The sequence below is a fragment of the Ambystoma mexicanum genome, chromosome 8 (assembly GCF_040938575.1).
Source record: "Ambystoma mexicanum isolate Mex_15411 chromosome 8, UKY_AmexF1_1, whole genome shotgun sequence".
NCBI classification, from domain to species: domain Eukaryota; kingdom Metazoa; phylum Chordata; class Amphibia; order Caudata; family Ambystomatidae; genus Ambystoma; species Ambystoma mexicanum.
Genome location: NC_090929.1, coordinates 753,367,188 through 753,389,271, shown reverse-complemented (window position 1 = coordinate 753,389,271; position 22,084 = coordinate 753,367,188). Strand labels below are relative to the sequence as shown.

Genomic DNA, 22,084 nt, shown 5'->3' with positions numbered 1-22,084 from the left:
AATAAATGTTTTTGGTTACATAGGCTAAGGATCTACACAGTTTTGCCCCCCTCACCCACCCACTATAAAGTGAAAGAAAGGATTCAAGGCAAGCAGACTCCCCACACCTTTTTGGTTTTCCAGGGCTTAGTTCTACTTACATAGCAAGCCTCTTTTCAAGGTTCAGGAACGCCAGCTGCATCTCAGGACCCTCTGGAAAGATAGGGCAGGGGTCTGGTTACTCCGCTCTCAAAGATGGCCTCCCACTCTCCACCACAGGACCCAGTCAGCTTTGAGGCCTTCCTAGAGATAGACAGCTCCACCACCCATGTACTCTCAGCAATCTCCTGTGGTGTCTCCTTACAGCTGTCAGATGGTATGTTTCCGCAGCCTTCCTGGTGGTCTTTCTCTTCTCTCCATCCTCCTGTCTTTCTCCTTTTTCTGTCTGTCCCTGTCCTAGTGCACCCACCCTTATATAGCAGCGATGACACCATCAATTTTAAATCTTGGGGAGGTCCCTGCAAGATTCCTGCCATTAGGATTTGATAGTTCCCCTTCTCTCTCCTCCAAGCCCAGCCTCCAAGGCAGGATTGGTTTAGAGGTCTGGAGCAACATATGGTATTTCCCCTTTTGTCACCATCCTTTGTTCTCCTTTCAACTTTTTTGTCAAAAACTAGTTATGTATCACACAACTTCATAATTTTACTAGCAACTGCCAGACTAAACGTATTTTCTGTTTCTGCTAATCATTGAGAATTAGATAAGCTGACCACCAAATCTGTACGATGTAGGACGGCCATGTGGCACATTTCTGCCATTTCCATGAAAAGTACAACAGTCATGACTATGTAAGTTATTAAGCATATCCCTAATTTCATTCTCCACCCGCTCATCAACTCTCACATTTGGAACATGGTCAGATCAACCAGAACCCTAGTTTAACTGGCCATTACAGTTCCCAGAGTCACAGGTAGATGAATTTTATAACCCCAAAAACGCCTGGAAATTACATAGAAAATGGTACATAGATGAAATCCATCTGACTTATGATGGCTGAGAAAAAGGCCAAAGTTATAATAGTCCTTTTAAATTAATTGTACATCTGTATGTTCAGCAAATGGGGGATATGCTTCATCCAGCACAGCCAGCTGTCTCTCTGGGCCAGTCTGTGACCAAAGGTGTTTTATGAGTCTCTCTGAAGTTGGTAGTTTGCTCTTTGAAGTTGCAGACCCCAGTCTTCACACCTTTTAGTCATGCTAAAGCCAAAGGAAACTTGTCCTGCAGTAACTGCCTTCAGAGCCAGCAAGTCTGGGTAACACTGGGCTTTCGACACCTTCAGCAGGAAATGTTATTGCGGTTGGCCATTAGATTGGAGATGTGACATACATGCTAAGAGTGGGAGCTTTCCTTGTGATGTTTTGCCCTCAGCCAGCAAAAGGGTCTGCCTTGGGCTGACATTTTTTCATGAAGTGGCTCTTCATATGTTACTGGAGTTTTGTGGGTGAAACATAATATACATTGCTCTTTGTCCACCCACACATTATGTTTTGTTTTCCTGACATTTTTCTGCGAGCAGTGATTCCTTTTCAGTTTTATTTTTTTCAAACAATTTTTATTTGCACACACATGTGCAAACCTTTTTTGTTTTCAATGTTTAAAAATCCTGTTTTCCATGTGACAGGGATCTTTGATTCCTCCTTTTGTAAATTAAAATGCTGCTTATTCATTGGTAATGACAGGTAGGCCCCTTTCCATATGGCTCTTTAATTTTGTACTTGAAAAACAAAACATGAGTCCAGACCATTTTTGTTTCAGTGTTTAAAATGCCTAACATTTATGTGAAAGGGACTTCTCTTTGGGGCCTTCAAATGCACCCCAAATGCCCCCCAGGCCCCACCCTCTGTTCTTCCATGATTCTTTGTTGGGGAAGAGCAGGATAGAGTGGGGTTTCATTAGGCATAATTTCCTTCAACAGGAAAGTTCAGAAAGGATTTCTCCCTGAATATATTCAGAAAATATGAAATCAGACATGGTGGCAGTACAGGAAGCACAGCATGAATTAAAGGTTATCATAAATGTATAATTTTAAGATTTTTCAGGTTAGGGAAGGAGTATTTTGATAGGGAATACAAGAAGAATGTGAATAAAAACACAAAACATCAAAGAACCAGATTGTGTTTCTTAACAATCTGGTATTCCCACCCTCAACCTCATTTTAGATGAGGTGTGAGGGAGGTCAATAATTAACGGAGTTGCTCTAGTCAGTAATTCTACCTGTGGTCTAGAGTTAACTATTTTTATATGACACATTAGATCACAGAATATGTATTCCCGAGAGGACATTAAAGTTTCACATAACGACATTAGCCTTACCTTTATTTGGTGTTTGCTTTTTGTATCCTATTTGTTAGCCAATAATATCTAGAAAGCGCCAGCAATTATCTGATTTTTCAGTGACGAATAACCAAATTAACAGAATTTCTGAAGGTCTATTGTATTTGGTCATGTCTTTGGGCAACCTGTAAGCATGATGTATATCTGGTCTCCAGCCAAACATTTTCCAGAGTGCTTTTGGTAATTTTCTGCAAGTTCATCAGTAAAAGGTTCACATCCACACAGATAACAGCCAAGTATTTGCCAGCCAGCTTTTCAGTTTTGGGAAAATTCAGAATCTTTTACTTAGCACCTCTGGAGTATATAAACCGAATAACAATTCCTGATTGTAAGTCACTCATGATTTCTACACCACTTTCAGGCATGGTGTCGAAATGAATAAGCTTAGAACATACCATAGGTTCAATGGAAATGATTCTCTTACAGTGGTCAGAGCCGGCATTGAGTGCCAGTGATGAAAGCAGCATTCTTTGATCGCCTGATTCTCAATCAATCTTTTCTTTGGAGCCTAAGTGTCCGGCCAGCTTCTCCATAAAGTCGAAGTCCCAATCCAGCTTTTCAATGGAGCCTAGGCGCAGGATCTCCTTGTCCATAGAACACTACCAAAGATTCCACGTCAGTCGACCTTCCCCTGCTTAATGTTACTTTGCAGCTACTCTCTTGAGTATTGACTCTGTTTCACTGCACTACCTTCCAGTGTCTCTTGCCAAAGGATAATGCACATGTGGGAGGGCTAGTAGCTACATTTCTCATATTGCCTTGCACTCAAAGATCACGTCACCTATTGGTTTCCAAAAATGTATCACACTGTAAGAGCAAACAGCTGCAGTATGACTTTGGGATCACTCTGCAAGTCACAAGGTAGGTTCCAACAAGCAAACTATCAATTTTCAATCATAGTTTGTCTATCATGTTCTTTATTCACCATGCCTTCATCCATCAACCTATTGACATATTTCCGTGCCATCATTGCATATTTATTTCATTTGTAGATGCTCCCAACAGTTACCAGTGCACTGCAGTATTGTTTCTTTATGCGTGACTACTCATTCTGTGATCTTCCCACTTTAGCTCCCAGGCTATTCCTGACACAGATTCCAGGCTTGTTTTCCCATTAGCTCAGTCCACAGGTGGTTGTGCGTCTTATTGCACTGGTCTTATTGACTCATTTTCTTTACTATGTGCATTAACCCTTGTGTATATGCTAAAGTATCACAACTCACGCATTCCTGTTTCTAAGCCTACAGGGCTATGCCGCAGTTTTAGAAGTGCGTCCTGGCACTGATTATTTGTTTAAAGCCCAGTCTCCGAAGTTAGATGTAGACTCCCATTTATTGTTTTTATACGCTAATGTTCTTATTGGGTCTATCTGTCAATGTTCGAAAGTGATCCCTGGTTTTCTGGAAGACTTCCCCATGTTTTATTTTTGCATGTCTGCACATTGCTATTTTCAGTAGAATGAGGGTTTCCAGCACACGCGTGGGGATGCTGTGTCGGGTCACTGCTCCTTTGCAGGAAATCTTCATGCCCACGGTTACTGGCATTCTATTTGCCCCAAAACTGAATGATTTGCATAGATTGTACCCGTTTTTCTTTTTGTTTGAGTTTTTCTTTTTTTTTTTTAAATATAAAGAGCAAAAAGTAGTAGCCGGTGGATACAGTTGTGCAAATTAATAAAAATCACCCTAATGAGCGTAAGGAAAGCAGGAAGCATGTAACAGAGTTTTCCATCTGTCCATGGACATAGAGGGACATGTATGTGGGACAAAGATGAGGGAACATAAGATAATAAACAAGAGTACAATAAACTCGCAAAACTTGCAGGGCCAATCCATGGAAATGGTAGGGGGCATGGCACCTACCATTTCTCCAAAGTCTCTAGTTCACTTTTTAGAAAGAATAGGCTCGCCATTCAGCAAACTGTAGGACCGAGCACTAATATGACATGTTGCGTTTACTACCCATTTCCCCAATCTCTGTCAGAGTCTGCTTAGTCTTCACATTTCACGACACACCCACTAATGTTCACAGTATTTACCCCCTTTGCAATAGTAAGCTCCAATCTGATTCCCCCAACTGTCAATCCACAACAGTTCCTAGAAACCCCACCCATCCCACATTGTGTTTGAGCCCCGACACCCCCCCGCCTCAAAAGGTTGCGGTCCTCACCTGGGCACGGGAAATCACTGGTACTGTCTGGGGCTTTTGAGCCGTCTATAGTTTGAGCTCTGATGATTTGATAACCTCATTACAGCACTAATAGTATGACTGATGCCAAACACAAATGAATAACACCCTGCTTGGGCACTAAATAACACGTTCCCTGTAGGCAGACCTAACTAGATACAGTAAGTCTGTACAGTACGTCTGAAGATGAAACGTGAAAGAAATGTGCACAGATTCCTCAGAGTAGTAGCCATTCTCATAAAATGTATTATCTTTGCAGAATTTTATTTTTGGTTACGTAAATTGTAACACTGGAACTCTTCCCAATCTCTTAAAAAGACAGGTATCTCCTTCTAGCAATGTCTTAGTTCGTGTAGTGGGCAATATTATAACTGTATCCACCCTGGACTGCAGAGCAACAGCTGCTCCAAGCCTCCCTACCCCCGGTGGTCGAAGTGGGCGTGGGTGGTTGGGAGCGGTGCTTCTCTACTTTTGTCTTTTAAGTTTTACTGTTCCTATACTTTTATTTTAAAAAGAAACCGTTTCGGAATGGTTAACCTTTGAAATAAAAGTGTAGGAAAAAGTTGAAACTTTCACATCAGTGCAGTACACTGAACGGTCCCTTAAACAGCAGGATTGTTTGTTTGGGGGTTTGGATTGCGGGTAGGAGGGGCGTGGTGATGGGGCTTGTGGGAAGCGGGGACAGGCCAGCAGGGAACACAGTTGTTTCTTACTGTACATTTTGACCACTGCCCCTCCCTCCCCCCACCGCTTTTAATGTAGGGCAGTGGTATTCAAACCCTTTCATACTGCGCAATCCCCTTGAGTTAAAATATTGTTTTTGCCCCCCACTTCCAGCCCCAGGGGGCTCACAGGATGTCCAGGTTGGCCCCAGGAACTTTATACAAGGATTACAATGACTGTTTTTAATAGAAAATATAAGCAGAAGAAAATCTGCTCATATTTATATTACAAACAGTCATCTTAATCCCTTTTTAAAGAACCTTTTCTCTCCCCCTCACTGCCCACTCTCCCGCGCCCCCTGGACATCTTTCGGGCCGCTAAGGGGGCCAGCCCCCCAGTTTGAAGACTTCTGCTGTAGGGCATCTTACAGAAAGGTCAAGAGAACGCAATGGAACGTGTTCTGTAACTACTGGGTCTGTCTAAATCATGCACACTAAAACCAAAACAAGAACTAAATAATATGATTTGGACAGAGCTTACTTTGCAACGATTCCACATGCAGAGGGCATGGCGGGCTGCTGCTCGAGGCGTCCCCGTGGGCAGGAGAGGCACGAAGAGTCACTGCACCTTTACCAGTGCAGACTTTCGAAGGATCCATGTCTGAAATAAACAAGTTAAGATATGCATATGCTTTAGCGCCATGGTTGAGTATGTCTATAGAGGCTGAAGCAAATGTTAGTGGAGGGTTATTTGGCTTAACGCAGAGAACTATCTGGAGCTACCTTTGATTCTAGGAAAAAAACTGGTGCCAAACAAATATACGCATGTGACATTTAAACGTTCGTTGGCGGTTTAAAATGCCTACATATATGCATCTTAATGGCATTTCAGGGGTTGCCCATAGGCATAACACTGAGCAGATCACATTAATTCTGTTGTACATAATTCAAACGTATGTTTTGGATAGTTTGGGATCTTCTAAAGTGCACTAGAAGGATATGGCAATAACTGTATCAAACTCTATGGAGAAGGTGGCCTTGCTTGCATATTAGACCTGCATCGTCACACACTACATCTACTTCCGTTCTCCAGATGCTGCACCTGCTCAATGAGGGTTGTCCTATACCCACGGTCTACTTTATTCCCTTGCTTGTGAACTGATAATTTCGAGCCCTGCATGGACCTCTGTTTTATTAGTCTGCTATATGCATACATATCCAGGAAAAATCTTGGCACACATCTGTTGACGCAATACCAACTATAGGCCAATACATTTAATTACTGCAAGAAACAAAAAAAATTTGAATGATCAAATTCAGCCCATAATTCAAACAAGTAGCAGGGCTTCCACGGTACAGCCTCTAGCCTCGTTGTTTCTGCCCTTGACGAATGTTTGCTGTAAAGGGAGACAGCCGCCAGCCATACTTTCATTCAAAAAAGGGAGAAACATTTGCCACAGTTCTGCTAGTGGGCGCACAAAGCATGCTGTCCGGAACAGCTAAGTCCTGCTGGCACAAGGCCACATGAGCTCAGTAAGGATTACACTCCACAGTTTCGTAGAGAACATCCAGCCAGCAGGAACACCTCCATGAAATGCCAGAGTGCATTTACAAGGAGCTGTGGGAGTTGAAAGAATGCACTGAGCAGACTGCCACAGCAGACCAAAGTGGTTACACTATAACGCCCCTGCCAGTAAAAATATAATGCTGCTGTTTCTTTTCCTGAGTTCTTGTGAATATTTGAGTGATTTAATTTGGAAGAATGCGGTAGAGAGAAAGCCAATCCGATTAGTTTGTGAGGTGCTCTCCTGCCTGTATCAAAATCATGGCCCAACCCAATCAACCTTAACCATAACCATTAGAAGCAACAGAGCATGATGGGCCTGCAATGAGCAAGTAAACAGTATAAGCGGATGTCACGGTCCATGCAGGGGGCGCTAGAGGGACAGCCGGCATAGCCGGTCGCCCCCTTTGGCCCCCTCTGTTGGATTGCCTCCACTCTCCTGTTGAGACTGAAATCAGCCCACGGCCTAGTGGAGGGACTTAAATAGTCGGCGCTGCAAAGAGTCATCCTCTTTAACCAGGAAGCAGCAATACAGGTGGTTACAGTAGAAAAGGAGCAGCAAACGGTTCCAGTTTTTGCAGGTACGAGTGGAGTTGAGAGGGTCTGGCACGTTAGGTGCGGGCCCTCGCCAGGTTGCCTTTAAGGAACCCGGGGCTTCCTCCAATGGGCTACAGTGGCACTCCAGGAGACAGTTTGCTTCTGGGAAGAAATGGGAGGCCTCTGTTTTGTTGAGAGAAATGTGCACGGGTTGGGTATTTTATTTCATGGGTTGCCTTGTTGGAAAGGAGGTCGGGGCACCACGCGCCTCAGTGGTGCATTGTAACGTTGAAGAAGGTTTGCTGCGCTAATGGGCTTTGGGTGCGGTTGACTTGCAAGGTACAATGCTGGGTTTGCTGGCTCAGTAGCCATTTCTTAAGTGATGTATTGGGTATTGCTGGCCAGGGTTGATAAGCAGGCCTCCTGAGGGATATGGGATGTTTTCGGTGTTGCAAGCAAGGATAAAATGTGTTGTATTAGGATTGGTAGTTGCCATATTTTAGCTTAAGAAGGAAGTTTAGCAAGGAGGATCCCAGGTGTGGTGGAGGTGGCTTTGTTGAGCAATGGATGGTGCCTTATGCTTCAAGCATGGCGGAAGGCATTAAAAAAAGGCTTTGGGTCTGGTCCTACCGGAGCGGATGGTTTGCTGCTTCCTGTTTTTTGTGGGATCATTAGTTCATGCAAAGAGGGAGGACAGGGCATACTTTCTGAGAAGAGGGCCTCGGTACGATTTTCATTGTACAGATTTCCCTTCTCGATTTGCATGACCCATAATACACAGCCAAGGTTGGTGGCCGGTTACCCCGGGCACGATTTTACAATTCAGTGATCGGATTACATGGGGGACTGATGGAATTTAGCAGTTTGTGTGAATTAAATGCCAGGCCGATAACATTTTAAAAACATTAAAATAAAAAATATTTTTTTAAAAAATGGGGCGCCTGGCAAGCAGGACTAGATTGAGCTGGGGTAGCTCAGCATGGTCCTCCCTGGCTGGTGCTTGGATGGGAGATCTTCTTTAGGCCGGAGATTGTAGAATTACAAAAAAAAAAAAAACAAAGTGTCTTTAATGTGGAAAGAACACTGATGGCGCTGATAGCGCATATGATGCGATTCAAATAACAGTTAGACCTAATGGGCTGCGTTTTGGATATTTCGGTTGCAGCGATATTTGGATATCCAAAAGGAGGAACAGTAAACGGTACGGCAGGCGACACAGAGGGTGTGATGGAGCTCAAAACTTTCTACATACTTATCTCGCTCAAAAACAAACACAACTACCCCTCGCACCATAAGCCGCATGCACTTCACCACACCGCTACAACACATAAACCGCAGCAACAGCACAGAGGACTGACACCGATCCAACATCCGCATTAAAGCTCAGCATCTGGTGTATACCGCGATGAAGCTGCCAACAGAACACCACTCCTCTCACTATCCTACTCCCTCTTCACCCTACTAACCATCCCACCTTCTCGTTTGCAGATCGACCAGAGCGCCTGGGGACCAACTCCGTTGGTGACGGTGCACGGTACAAATATCTTTAACATTTTACATTTACCTAGCTTACAGGGATGAGAGAGAAAAAGACTGCGAAGTTGATTGAGAGCGCATGGGGCTAGGTATATCGTAGTGGTGTGCGGCATGTTTTCAGTGCTCACAGCACATGCCCAGTTCCTTTATGGCTAAGCGGCTATCCCTTCTGGGGTGATGGCCCATGCCATGCATGCTCAGATTTATTTTGGGGGACTATATAAAAAAAGGAAGAAAACAAAGAAAAAAAGGGAGCCTGTCTGGGTAAATTAGTTTTGCAGAATATTGCAGGGGAGCTGTTGGAGTAAAGGCACCATTTATTTACAGGAAATGGCTCGGGTAGGTGTCAGTGCTCCACGTTGCAGTATAGCGACAGGCATTACTTCTTTTTCAGCTCTGGTAATTATTACCAGTTTCAGCATTGCGTTTTGTGCTTAGCTTATAATTATTATTGATTAAAAAAAACATATAACAACACATCTTTGTTTATAGGCTGTCACAGGAAACAAGCAAGATGGAGGGGCACCTTTAAGCAGTTTTGTGTGAGGTCACTGCGAGGTGCAAGACAAGCATTGGCAAGATTTGGTAAGGTGTTGAAATAAAGGGATAGGGTCCCCTCAAGACAGGGTTTCAAGGTCTGATAGAAAGGAGGGTGCATCTAATTTTGCTTTGCATTTACAGGACAGTATTAACATATTGAGCCAGGGCTGGACGGCTGCGAAACAGCAGAGCTCTGGGCTCTCTTGCAAGAGAGGCTCTGCAGCTTGGGCACGGGTTGGGCAAAAATGGTTTTGGAGCAGCACGGCGAAGTGCCCACCAGAAATACCCCCCCGAGCACCATGGAGACCAGCACAGCCACAGAAGGTCCAGCTGACGCACCAGCAAAACGGAAGAGAGCTCTGCGGCAGCCAAAGGATAAGGTAGTCGCTGCATGTGGGCAGAGCGTACCGACTTACAGGGTTCAGGGTCACCCCACCTACCCCTGGTTATTGCTAGTTGGGCAACAGGTGAAATACCGGGAGGTTATGAAGGTCAGGGTTTGGCAAATGGCAACATGGCTAGGGTCATGGGGGAGTTGCTCAGGGTAATACAGAGTGTGGCACAGCTGGAGAACAAATCAGGGACGCCTCGTCCCACGGCAGTGTGGGAGAGGCCCCCCGAACCTGCCGCTCCCATGGAGGCAGCAGGGCTGCCATGCCCCCTCACTGCAGCTGTAACCTCAGGTGCAGCAGAGGGCATGGTGCCGGACATCCAGAAGCAGGTACCAGTGGGTTTGGGCGATTCAATGGGAGCAGAACGTACTCAAATCGGGGCTTAACACCGTTGGGTGGGTCCCCTTCCCCTCTCCCACAGCAGGAGGGTGTACAGGCGGGTGCAACAGTTGCCGCTGAGGGTAGGGAGAGTGGCCAAGAGAAGGAGGCCCAGCATCTAGGAGTGGGTAGTAAGGGTTGTAAGCAGCTCACTGGTTACTATTGCCTCTTTATTATCGGGCAGGTAAAGGCTAGCATGGCACATTCCAAAACAAGTGACAGAGCATATTTGGGCAAGGGAATACTCTGATTTATTTTCGTTACTATCATTGGATGCGGCTAGACATGACATTACAATAAGCAAGGGGGAGGATAAGAAAAGGCAGAAAAGGAACAGGCCTGAGGAAACAATAGGTAATTGGAACAAGGCACTTTCTTTGTTGGTAGCAGTCATAATGGAAATATTACCTGAGAAAGGGGCAGCCTTATGGAAATATAAGGACATAATAGTGAAGGAACACAGGAGATATTGGACAACCGGGTGGTTAGACTATGACTAGGATTTCCGGTCCAAGATGGCTCAAGTTCCTGATATGACATGGGATCAGAAGGAAATGGAGGGCTGCGTAGCCTACATGGGCGGCAAACAAAGGTTGAGCCAGGCCAACAGCAAGGGGAGTAAACCTTGTATGGGAGGACAGGTCAAAGAGCCCCCCCCCTCCCCTGCAGTCCCCTCCTTGTAATATCCATGACTCATCAGGGGCCCCTCTGCCACCAGGGCCCAGGTGGTGGGTGGACCACTGGCCGACACATCGACTAAACACACTGTATTACGCTAGGCCCAGGAAACCATTTTGAGAACCAGAACGCCATTTTAGGACATGACTCCTTGTGCGCTGCAGCAGGGCCCCCACCTTTAGAGAGTCCTTGTGCGGGGCTGGCTTGGAAAATAACTGTAAATCGTCCTCGATGAAACAAAAGCCTTAACCCCACACCAAGAAACTGCTCAATACATATATACATGTATGCATATATTGCATTTCAATGATACCCCTCGTGCACGCCTTCCGTGTTAAAACTCTACAAACCCTGTACAAACCGAAGAATGTGTCAGTGTGCGACCACATGACCATAATACTCAAACCCCCTCAGTATGCGCACACACTCAAGGCCCCTAGCCTCCTACTATGTGCTTCTCTAGGAGCAATGTAAAGTGAGTGATACCAAATGGTTATGCCATGACTACCCTGGTGCTGCTAGAGTACAAAGGAACACAAGTGCGACAGTATTGTGAGCTCATGTAAACAAGATTCATAGAATGCCATCAAGTGCAAATGTACAGGTTTAATGTGTATTACTGCTGTCAATCGTGTTGGTCTGTTGCTCCTGCATGCTCCACCAACCCTAATGCTACCTCGCGTATCATGTTTACAGTGTGACGCTAAAACTGCTAATATTGCAAATACTTACCCTATAGTGACTAATGGAGTTGCAGATATAGTTAACAAATTCTGAAATTAATATATACTGCTGTAAATGCTATAGATGTGTGACCCCTTAGCCAGTTTATGTTATGCGAATCCCTTTGTTTTACAGTTTGCAGCTTGCTAGAAGACTATCATTGTGGGCATATCCAAGGCCACCTCTCCTCCCTTCCCATTGAAGCCTGCCAGAGAAAGTAAAGGCCTGAGTGACACCGCCTCACCTCCCCCAATTCGGCTGGAGCTGTTTCAGGCATTCATGATTCCCCTGCAGCTCACATAGCCGCGAACAGCCGCCTGAATTATTTACAGCCCAGCAGCAAAATCCGGCCATAACCAGAGGCCAGAGGTGCCCCCTCATAGGTCCCACGACCCATCAGCTCACCCCAGATTAATGACGCTTGTAAAAGGAGACACCTAATATTGCACCAACATTGTATAAAAGCATTCGTCATGACTTCTAACGAGACCCAAAGCCTGGACAGCTTACCTCATGCTCTGAGACCTGACCCCGTGGCTATGATACCTAGTCAACAGGATAACAGCAACCCCATATTGATGTATCGCCAAAGTACCCCACCTAATGCACATTCCTCCTGTGTTATATTAACCTGTAGAATAACCTATTGTAGGATTTACAGGACAAGTGACATTGCAGCATTGAATGAATGGGTGTGCCTGGCCCTTAGGGCAGAAAGCCAAGAAAGACGTCCATCAATGATACTGACCACGCCTGACCGGACAGCGCCTCCCGGATGAGCCCAGCTGACCTGCCCACCCCACGTTGGCACCTGCGGTGTCCACCAACCACGGAGAGACGCATCACGACTACACATATTGTTAGTCGACACCATCCAATCCTCATGTACATGTGCCCCCTATAGTGTGTAGGTGCCTATGACGCTTTTTGTAAATAAAAACGCCTGTCTTTGCTAGTGTCAGAGAGAGCGCTCTCCGAGTTTGCAGAGTTTGCATGCCCTATTTTGACTTAGATAAAGCCTTCCTTAAGCTCACCCGCACTTGGTCCTAGCCTTATTCCCATTCGTGGGAGAGTCCATTCTTGCCTCTCTTTGCGGGGAGGGTAATTCTATCTGGTGACGCTCGCCTTCAGTGGTGACCCCGATTGCGTGATCACATCTCCTGGTACGTCCTTTCCGTCCCCTCTGGCACGAAAATCTCCGGTTAAAAGGGGAGACGCACGGTACGCCTGCTCCGGAAAGCTACCCACCTACGGCGACTGGTACGCTCAGAAGTGCGCATGTATTAGAGAAAGGGTAAGGGATTCCATTTCAAAAAATCCCCTTTGACTACCGCTCGCCGGAGCTGGGGCTGGACGTCGAGCGTGAGACAGCGCCGCCTAGACGAACCCAGTTCGGAGACTCTCGGTTCAAGACGGGCACGTGAGTATTAAGTGCGAGTGATCATAAGGGATACGGGGAGTAGGGGAAGGGAGCAGGATTTAAAAAAAACAAAAAAAAAACGAGGTCATTTAAAAAGGGGACACGGTGGGGATTACTAGAATCAATACTATACTTTCTTTCCTTTTTCTTTGCATATGGCCATTAGGATCAAAAGGTGAAAAGAGATAAAGAGACGGGAACCTAGCTCTGCAAGGGGGTAGAAGGCGGTGCCGCATAGTGCTATCTTGACTAGTACTGGAAATATATGAACAAGTGGAGAATAAGATAAAGGTGTCTAGTAGAAAAGGGAGACACAGTGAATATATTAGTAAACACTTTTCTTTCATTCTTTCTGGGTCTATAAATGAAAATAGGTCAATATTGAGTAAAAGACAAAAAGAGATTTGCATGAGAAGGGGGGACCTCATATCAAAAGACTGGGTGAAACAAGGGAGGGAAGAAAGAGATTAGATGTTAACTTTCAATAGGGTATTGACTGTCATTATATATGCATTATATGTGTTGAAATAGAGCCATGTTATGATGATTTTAGTAAATTGTAAAATGTGTATGATCATGGTGTGGTCATGGTAAGTGTGACCAGGAAACATCATAATTCATTGGGTGGTAAGCCCAATGAATTAAGCTGTTTCTTTTGAATATTTGTGTAGGGAATATCGGTAGTGTGTAGAAGGTGGTTTACTTACAAGCTATACAACCACACCCTCCCTTATTGCCAAGGTGTCAAAGAAGTACAAAGTTTTGAAAACATATATATATATATATATATAGTGTTAAACAAGCCAAACGCATACAATGGGGGCAGAGACACTCCTGGCCCGTATCTGTAAGAGTTTACCTGGATATGCTGAACGCATTAGAAAATACCACGATCAGTGGGTCACCGAGTTAAAGAGCGAAGGTCTGCCCCAAATATGGCTCGAAGGAGGATCTTTTCATAAAAACGTTCTAGATATGGTGGCTTCATGCATTTTCATGAAATATAAGGGGAAACAGTTCCACAATAGGAGGGAGATATTAGATCTTTGGCGATTGTTTGAAGAGGTGCTTCCCATCAAAAAGACAGAGCCGATTACCAAGTTACCATCCACCACAGACAGCCCGTTACTGATACCCAAAGGCGATAAAGAACTGACTGAGGAAGAAAAACCAGGTGAAGTGACACGGTTGTACCCTATACTTAAAAAACCTGTGCCCGCAGAAGGGTATAGTGACCCCACATATGTGCCCCCGACTCAAGCTACAACAACACATGGCCCGACTGCACCCCCGCCATACGAGGGTCATAGACAGCGTGAACAGATATGCACACCCACAGTAGATATAGAGAAGTTAACAGAGGATTTAGATTCAAGGCTCTCATTATCAAGAGATGAACTTTCTAGAATTAAAAATATTTGTGAGCAAAGTGGGACGAATACTGCCCGATTAGAGGAAACACCAAGGGCACAAATCCATGATAGGACGATTGAGGAAGGATGGAAGAAGGGGGAAATATTGTTCAGAATACAAGAGGAGCCTACGCGAATAATAGAAATAGACGGGACAAGTGAACGGGCAGATGATGAGCTTTTGGTTACAGGGGGAAGAGAGGACTGGTGGTGTGATGTGGAAGACGATGAAGAAGAAGGTGGGAGATTAAGTGTGGCAATGGGAGGAGAGAGTGGGAGAATGGATAGCACACATCTGGGGAGAACAATGGATGAGGAATGGACTGGGTGACTAAGAAACAGGCTAGGGAGAATGGCCCTGCTAGGAAGGAAGAGAACGAAGGTGAGTACAAGCAAAGCAACAAAGGGGAAGTTACAACTCCCATTAGACACAGGGGAGGAGGGAGACCAAACTACATACCCTGCGCTTAAAAATGGATAAGGCCAATCTGTTAAAACTATTATCACCACTGTCCGGAGGGGCAAGTAAGTGGATATATGCATTCGAGAAACACACAGCGGGGGTCCCACTGGCGGTAGGGGATGTAAAAAGCCTACTAGTATCAGCGGTTGAGGACCAAGCAGATAGAGTGTGGATAAAAGCCGATTTTCCGGGTATAACATTAGATTGTGACCGTCATGATGGTGCTTCCTTTAACACAGTACGAGCACGAGTGTGGGACGCATTAAGAGAAACATTTCCAGACACACCAGACTTACAGTCGGTTATGCAATGCACAATGAACGAGGGGGAGGATGCTATGGATTACATTTTTCGGGTAAAGGAGATGTGGAAAGCGGAAACGGGCACGCCCTGGTACCAATCAACATCATTATTTTATTTCATAATCAAGAGAGGATTGCCAAAAGAGGTACAAAAAGCACTTGACAAAATTGCAGGAATCGAAGCGAAGGGGTGGCCCGAAATACAGAGTATAATAGTACACCACTGCAAACGAATAAAGGAACAAGAAAAAGAAATGGCACAAAAAAGATTGGCAGATGAAGCCAAGTTAGTACAAACGAAACTGGTGAAGGTCGCTGCAGCAGTAGAGGCGCTCTAACATAGCAGGGAGGGAGACGAGGAGGAGGAGGGGCTAGTAGCAATACAGGGGAGGATGGCAGCAAATTGGGCAGGAGCGGGACAGCCACAGTGGAACCGACAGGAACAGTAGGGAGGTCCGCAGTGGCAGGATTGAGCCCCTCGTGGGGGACGAGGTGGGTACAGGGGTCGTAGAGGAGGGGGGCAGAGGTACGGTGGTAATGGAGGATATGGGGGCAAGGCCCCAGAGGTACGCAAGGAAGCTGCTGGAATTGCGGGAGGTGGGGGCACTTCTCACGAGAATGTAGAAACAGACCAAACAACGGTTTTCAGGATGTGGAGCAATACGGTAACCCCCACCCAGGGAGCCCATATGGCCTCCCAATGGGAAGACAACAGAGGCCAGAGGAGCAAGGATATGTGGACCAAAGACACGTCCAAAACAGCAGAACACAGGGTCACCCACAGAACGACAAATCCATGCACTACACACCAGGAAACTCCTTCGCCACAGTTGCGAACGGGGCACCTGCCCCAGCCCCCTATAGCGGTGTGGCGGTTGTGTCAGGCACTGTTTTTAGTCAGGGGGGAACAATGAGGTAGCCAGCATAGGACAGCCCACAGGGAACACTTGCGTGTCCCCTCCTATCTACCACCCACAATGCAGCGGAGGAACCATTAGTCGGGGCGCAGATAGGAGACAAGCAGTTCATATTTATGGTGGATTCGGGAGCCGAAAAGTCATGCATACGTGAGGGTCGGTTTCCGCTTTCTAACCGTAGGTTGGAGACGCAGGGGTTCTCTGGGGCTGTCATCGAAGTTCCTTACACAGAAGAGTTGGATGTGACCGTGGGGGGTAAGACAGTGAGGACACCCCTACTGTATTACGAACATTCCCCAATAAACTTGCTCGGAAGGGACCTTCTCAGCAAGCTCAATATGACTATATCCTTCACAGAAAGAGGGATAGTTTGCTCAACCACAGGAATATGCCCGCTGCGTGTAATGCTAGTGGTACATGCGCGAGCAACAGCACCAGAGATACGTGGCATGCCGGTAGATGAAAGTGTGTTCATTGAAGGGTTGAAAACTCTAGCATGAGTAGTACCTGAGCTAAAAAGGTTAGAATGGAGGGTACCAGCAGAATTCATCTTCCGCCCAATAGTACGTACAGACATTACACCGGGGTCAGTGATATCTCTGGATTTGCACTCAGTACAGATATCAGCCAAAAGAATTGCAGTAATTGGTATGGACATAGACGGGTGTGAATGGCGCACTGTGTTGTGCATCAATGCTGACATTGCCTTACGTGATCTATCAGATGAGGATCTCTTCTCAGACTCAGAAAGTGACGGAGAAATAATAATGGGAATAGCAATACCATGTGATATCTTGATACAAACGAGACAAGTGCCTGTACAGTTAATGGCTGTGGTGGGAGCACCACCTTCATTCTTTGATGATGACATGACATTAGTGCCAAGCAATTTGTGGACTACAGGTCCCCATGATGTAGGGTTGTTGCACGGAGTTACCCCAGTCACGATAAAACTAAAACCAGGAGCAATCCTCCCCTGAGTCAAACAGTACCCATTGTCCCGTGAAGCCGAGGAAGGGATAAAAGAAACGATAAGTGCCTTATTGGCCAAGGGAATAATAGTACCCTCAAATTCCCCATGTAATACTTGTATTTACCCAATCAAAAAAGCAAAGGGAGGGGCATGGAGGATGATCCAGGACCTACGCCCACTAAATGACGTCATACAAAAAGAGTTTCCCCTTGTCCCGAACCCTGCATCAATACTTTGCAGTATCCCAAAGAATGCATCGAACTTCACAGTAGTGGATTTGAAAAATGCATTTTTCTCCATTCCCCTGGCAGAAGAGAGCAGATACTTGACAGCATTTACACTAGGGGGGAAAAGATATGAGAATTGCAGGTTACCACATGCTACTGTGAGAGCCCCAGTATATTCAATCGTATCCTCCATGAAGACTTGGAAAATTTGACAGCTGAGAGTACAATCATTCAGTACGTGGATGACTTGCTCATATGCGCACAGAATGAGGAAGAGTGCAGGAAGGACTCAGTTACACTCCTAACACTGTTAGCCCACAAGGGGTACAACGTGGATAAAGGGAAACTGCAATACTGCCAACAAGAAGTATTATACCTGGGCCAGCTGATATCAAAGGATGGTAAAAAGATAATACCCGACAGAGTAGAAGCAATCACAGTAGTAAAAGAGCCAAAAACGGTAAAAGAAATGCAGAAATGTTTAGGAATGTGCAACTATTGCAGAACATGGATACTAGACTACGCAGAATACACAAGACCTTTACTACAAGCACTCAAAGAGGCCCAGCGGGAGGATAAAGAAATAAAATGGTCAAAAGAGATGAGTGACTCATTTGCGTCACTCAAACAACTAATTTCAAGTGCTCCAGTGCTCGCCAACCCAGACTATGAGCGCAAATTTTACCTGTTTTCTCACTGCAAGGGAATACTAATGACAGCTGTTCTGACACAAAAGACATCCATGGGACACAAGCCATTGGCTTACTACAGTGGCACACTAGACACAGTTATGCAGGGACACTTTGCGTGCAAACAATCTCTCGCTGCCGCCATGTTCGCCATTGAGAAAAGTGCCACAATAGTAATGTGATGCTCTGTTACATTATATGTGGAACACTCCCTTTTTGCGATACTGGAAAGATCAAAAAGCACACTAAAAACACAGCGAGCAACAGCGTACGAGATAATATTATCCAGCACCAACATTCACATAGTGAGGTGTAGAACAGTAAATCCAGCGACATTTATCACAGAGCCGTGTACAGTAGAAGACATGCAAAAACACGATTGTGCAATATACACAGGAGAAGAGGGTGAGGGCCCGGTGGTAAGTGAAAATGCCCTAACATAAGGAGAAGTGTACTTTGTAGATGGATCAGCATCAATTGACATGGATACAGGTGAAAAACATGTAGGAATGGCGGTGGTGGGACTAGAGGAAGGTGAGTACGAAGTGCTAGTACAATATCGCCTACCATCACACTTTTCCGCACAAGCAGCAGAGCTTGTTGCCCTAATTGAAGCCTTACGTGCAGTCAAGGGATGCACAGTCACAATATACACAGATTCTGCATACATGACTACAACGGTACACGGTGGTCTGGCCCGGTGGGGGCGGAGAGGGTTTCGCAGGGCAGATGGGACCCCAGTATAACATGCCGAGTTGTTACAGGAATTAATTGAGGCACTTGAAGAACCTACAATGGTGGCCATCGTCATGTGCCAAGCACATACGTCCAATACAGATATTGTATCTTTGGGAAACGCGGCAGCGGACGCTTCCGCCAAGGAGGCGTCATACTTCCAAAAGGAAATAGCAGGTGAGTACATGTTACAGCAACAAGCAAGTGAGGAGTTACCAGAAGGGTACAATGCCATGCCCATATCACAAATACTAGAGTTACAGGAAGAAGCAAGTAATGAAGAAAAGGCATTGTGGGAAAAAAGGGGTTGCAGCCAGTCGGCAACAGATTTACTATGGCGCCAAAATAACACAGGTAAAGTGGTGATGCCCATTAAATTGATGGAGATAGCGTTCCAGCAATTGCACTTTCCAGCACACAATGCCAAACAACACATAGCAGCAGAGATACAGGAAGATTGGTTCGTGCCAGGGCTCCAGGAACCTATATCAAGGTTAGCAATGGAGTGCACAACGTGTCAAATATACAATTCTGGGATGACATTACGGACACTCAGAGGGACAATTCCAAAGCCAACAGGGCCCTTCAGGGAACTACATATTGACAACGCAGACATGGGGGAAAGGTGTAATGGGGCACGCTACATGATAGTAGTTGTATGTCCATTTTCAAGATGGGTTGAGGCTGGTCCATGTGCACGTCCAGATGCTAAGTGCGCAGCAAAGTTCCTAGTGAGGGAAGTATTCCCACGCTGGGGAATTTGCGACGTGATTCACTCAGACAATGGCACTCATTTTGTGAATGAACTGTTCAAGGAAGTTACTGCATTATTGGGGATCAAACACAAGCTTTGCTCGATTTATCACTCTCAAAGCAATGGCGTTGTCGAGAAGATCAAGGCCTCTTAAAAGGAAGATTGTCCAAACTATGCTTCTCACTCAAAAGGAACTGGGTGTATTGGTTACCCCTTGCACTATTCGAACTTAGGAACCAGCCAAGTAAGGACCACCACTTGTCCCCTCACGAGATTGTGATGGGGAGAAGAATGCACACAGCACATTCCCCATTGCGTAGACATTCAGATGCACACAGAAGCGCCACGATATTAGGAGATGAATTCACTGATTATCTGAGAAAGCTGACTAGAGCAGCACGTGCAATCTCAAGACAATTGTCACCGCCATTTGCAAGAGAAGAGGGAAACCAAACTGTGTCATTTGTGGAACAGGGCCCCCAAGGGCAATTAATGCCAGGGGATTTTATTTATGTTAGAAGCTTTGTGCGCAGATGGAGTGCCCCAAGATTCCATGGCCCATACGAGGTAGTTTTTTTGTACTCCCACAGCAGTCAAGGTTAAAGGGCTGAGGTACTGGATACATTTAACAGACGTACGAAGGGCATACAATAATGTTCAGGAGGAAGTGAATGAGGAGGCGCAGACAACAGCAAACAATAACAAATGAAACATTGAACGGAAAAAAAAAAAATAAGTGCAACTAAAAAGAAATGTATCACATATATTAATATGCTAACAAAAAATTGACTTACAGGTACGAGAAAGAAATAAATGAATAACAAATATGGTTGAAATGAAAAATGGAAAATAGTGATCAAATATGAATAAGAATATGTCTCTCTCTCTCTCTCTCTCTCTCTGTCTCTCGTTCTCTCTGCACACATCCCCTCCCTCTCCCTCTATCTCACATTATAATTGTATGGTGGCGACTCTACAAAATGAAAATGTTTACATGTATATACTTAATGCACTTTTATGTTTCAAATAGGAACAAACATGGCAACAAACGGGCAGCCAGCAATGGAGAGCAATAGAATAACGAGATGTAGAAATGCTATAATAGAAAGTTGTAGATATTCGTATGAATGTGGATTGACTGCGTGTATCGTATTATTTTTCGTGATACTGTTTGGTATAAGCACATATTGGTTCATAGCATTCATCTCTGTCGAGATGAATGAGGGGGGAGGGGGAAACAGAAATAATATTGCAATTGAAAATATAACAATTGAAAATGCAAAAGAAGGTGATTTTTTGGTATGGAACGGACACCAGCTTGTGTGGGGGTATAACACGAAACCGCCCAAAAGAACCAACCATTCCAAGGAAAGCAGTGCTGAAATAAATGCTAGCATAAGTCCCATGCCAAATGTCTATAACTACAATGCCCTCAGTCTAAATGACTGCAACCCTTCTGTCATATCGTGGCTTTATAATACCCCCACTACCCCGCCCACACAAGTAACCACCCCTACAGCAGCCAGTACCTTACTTCATAGAACAACTGAAGAAAACAAAAGGATGGCAGAAAAGTTTGCATCTCTGTATGATGAATGGACAGAGGGGGATGTGGGAAAAGGGGGGTATAGAGCACAGATCGCCCATGAAGCCACGAGATATCTTAGAAATAATAGGAGGAAAAGTGAGGTGGGAAGTAGGAAATATGACGAATATTATGGTCTGGGTTTAGATCAGATGGAAGACCCAAGACACCCTCACCAGACTAATAAATGGTATGCAGACATGAGCGTGACTGCTAAACAAACAACAAATGAAAGCTGCTATGTCTGCTCTCTTATCCCCCATGCCTCAGGAACACCCAAGATTTTGCTACCAAAGGAATTGCCTCTGATAAATGCCCAATGTCTCCTTCATCTTACACTGTGCAGAATCAAGAACACCTTTCAGGCACACGAAATAATATTTAGCATGCTGCAGAATGAGAAAACATGCTACCCGAAAGTGGAAGGAGTAATATGCATGAAAGAACCATTTTTTGTAATAAAAGGGACATTATTCACAGACAACCGATGGAAAGACGAAGAAGTTACATGCAAAACAGAGGCGCTGCGGGGAGTGTCACCGGAAAAAATGCAGTGATCGAAAGAACATGTACACCAATCTGTAAAGAGCGCATCTCAAAGTTAACGTGGGTGACTGCCATTGAAAAACCATTCAAACTGCAGAAAGAAATAACATATGAACTATGCTTCCAAGGGGAAGGAAAGACCGCAATGGGGGTAAACAAAGACTGCAACAGGACTCTCACTATCCCAGACATGAAGAAAGGAACAGCAGCACTCATGGACACCCCCTGGGTGTGTGGCCGCCAGGCATACTTGCATCTCCCGCAATCATGGAGCGGCAGTTGCTCTTTGGCCACACTACATTCAGCGCTAATGGTGATACCAGAAATCCACATCAGCGGGGGCAGGAAGGGGCAAGAAGCCCCCCGTGAAAATAAGGCCCAACTGACAGAAGAACTGCAGATGTATGTTTTGTCCTCTGGCAACAAGGAGGAAATGCTGTCCCGAAATAGACGATCATCTAACTACATATCCAAGGCATCTTCAGAGCTAT

At 45.3% G+C, this 22,084-nt stretch overlaps 1 protein-coding gene across 15 annotated transcripts in view; it reads right to left on the bottom strand.

Annotated features, from left to right (window-relative positions):
* The window catches only part of SORBS1 (sorbin and SH3 domain containing 1), an 862,221-nt gene that overhangs the window by 613,813 nt on the left and 226,324 nt on the right, over positions 1-22,084 (bottom strand). For all 15 annotated transcript variants that reach the window (XM_069610575.1, XM_069610579.1, XM_069610580.1 and 12 more), the window contains exon 5: positions 5,764-5,883. In XM_069610575.1, coding sequence (XP_069466676.1) covers positions 5,764-5,883 — 120 coding nt within the window. The remainder of the gene's footprint in view (positions 1-5,763; positions 5,884-22,084) is intronic.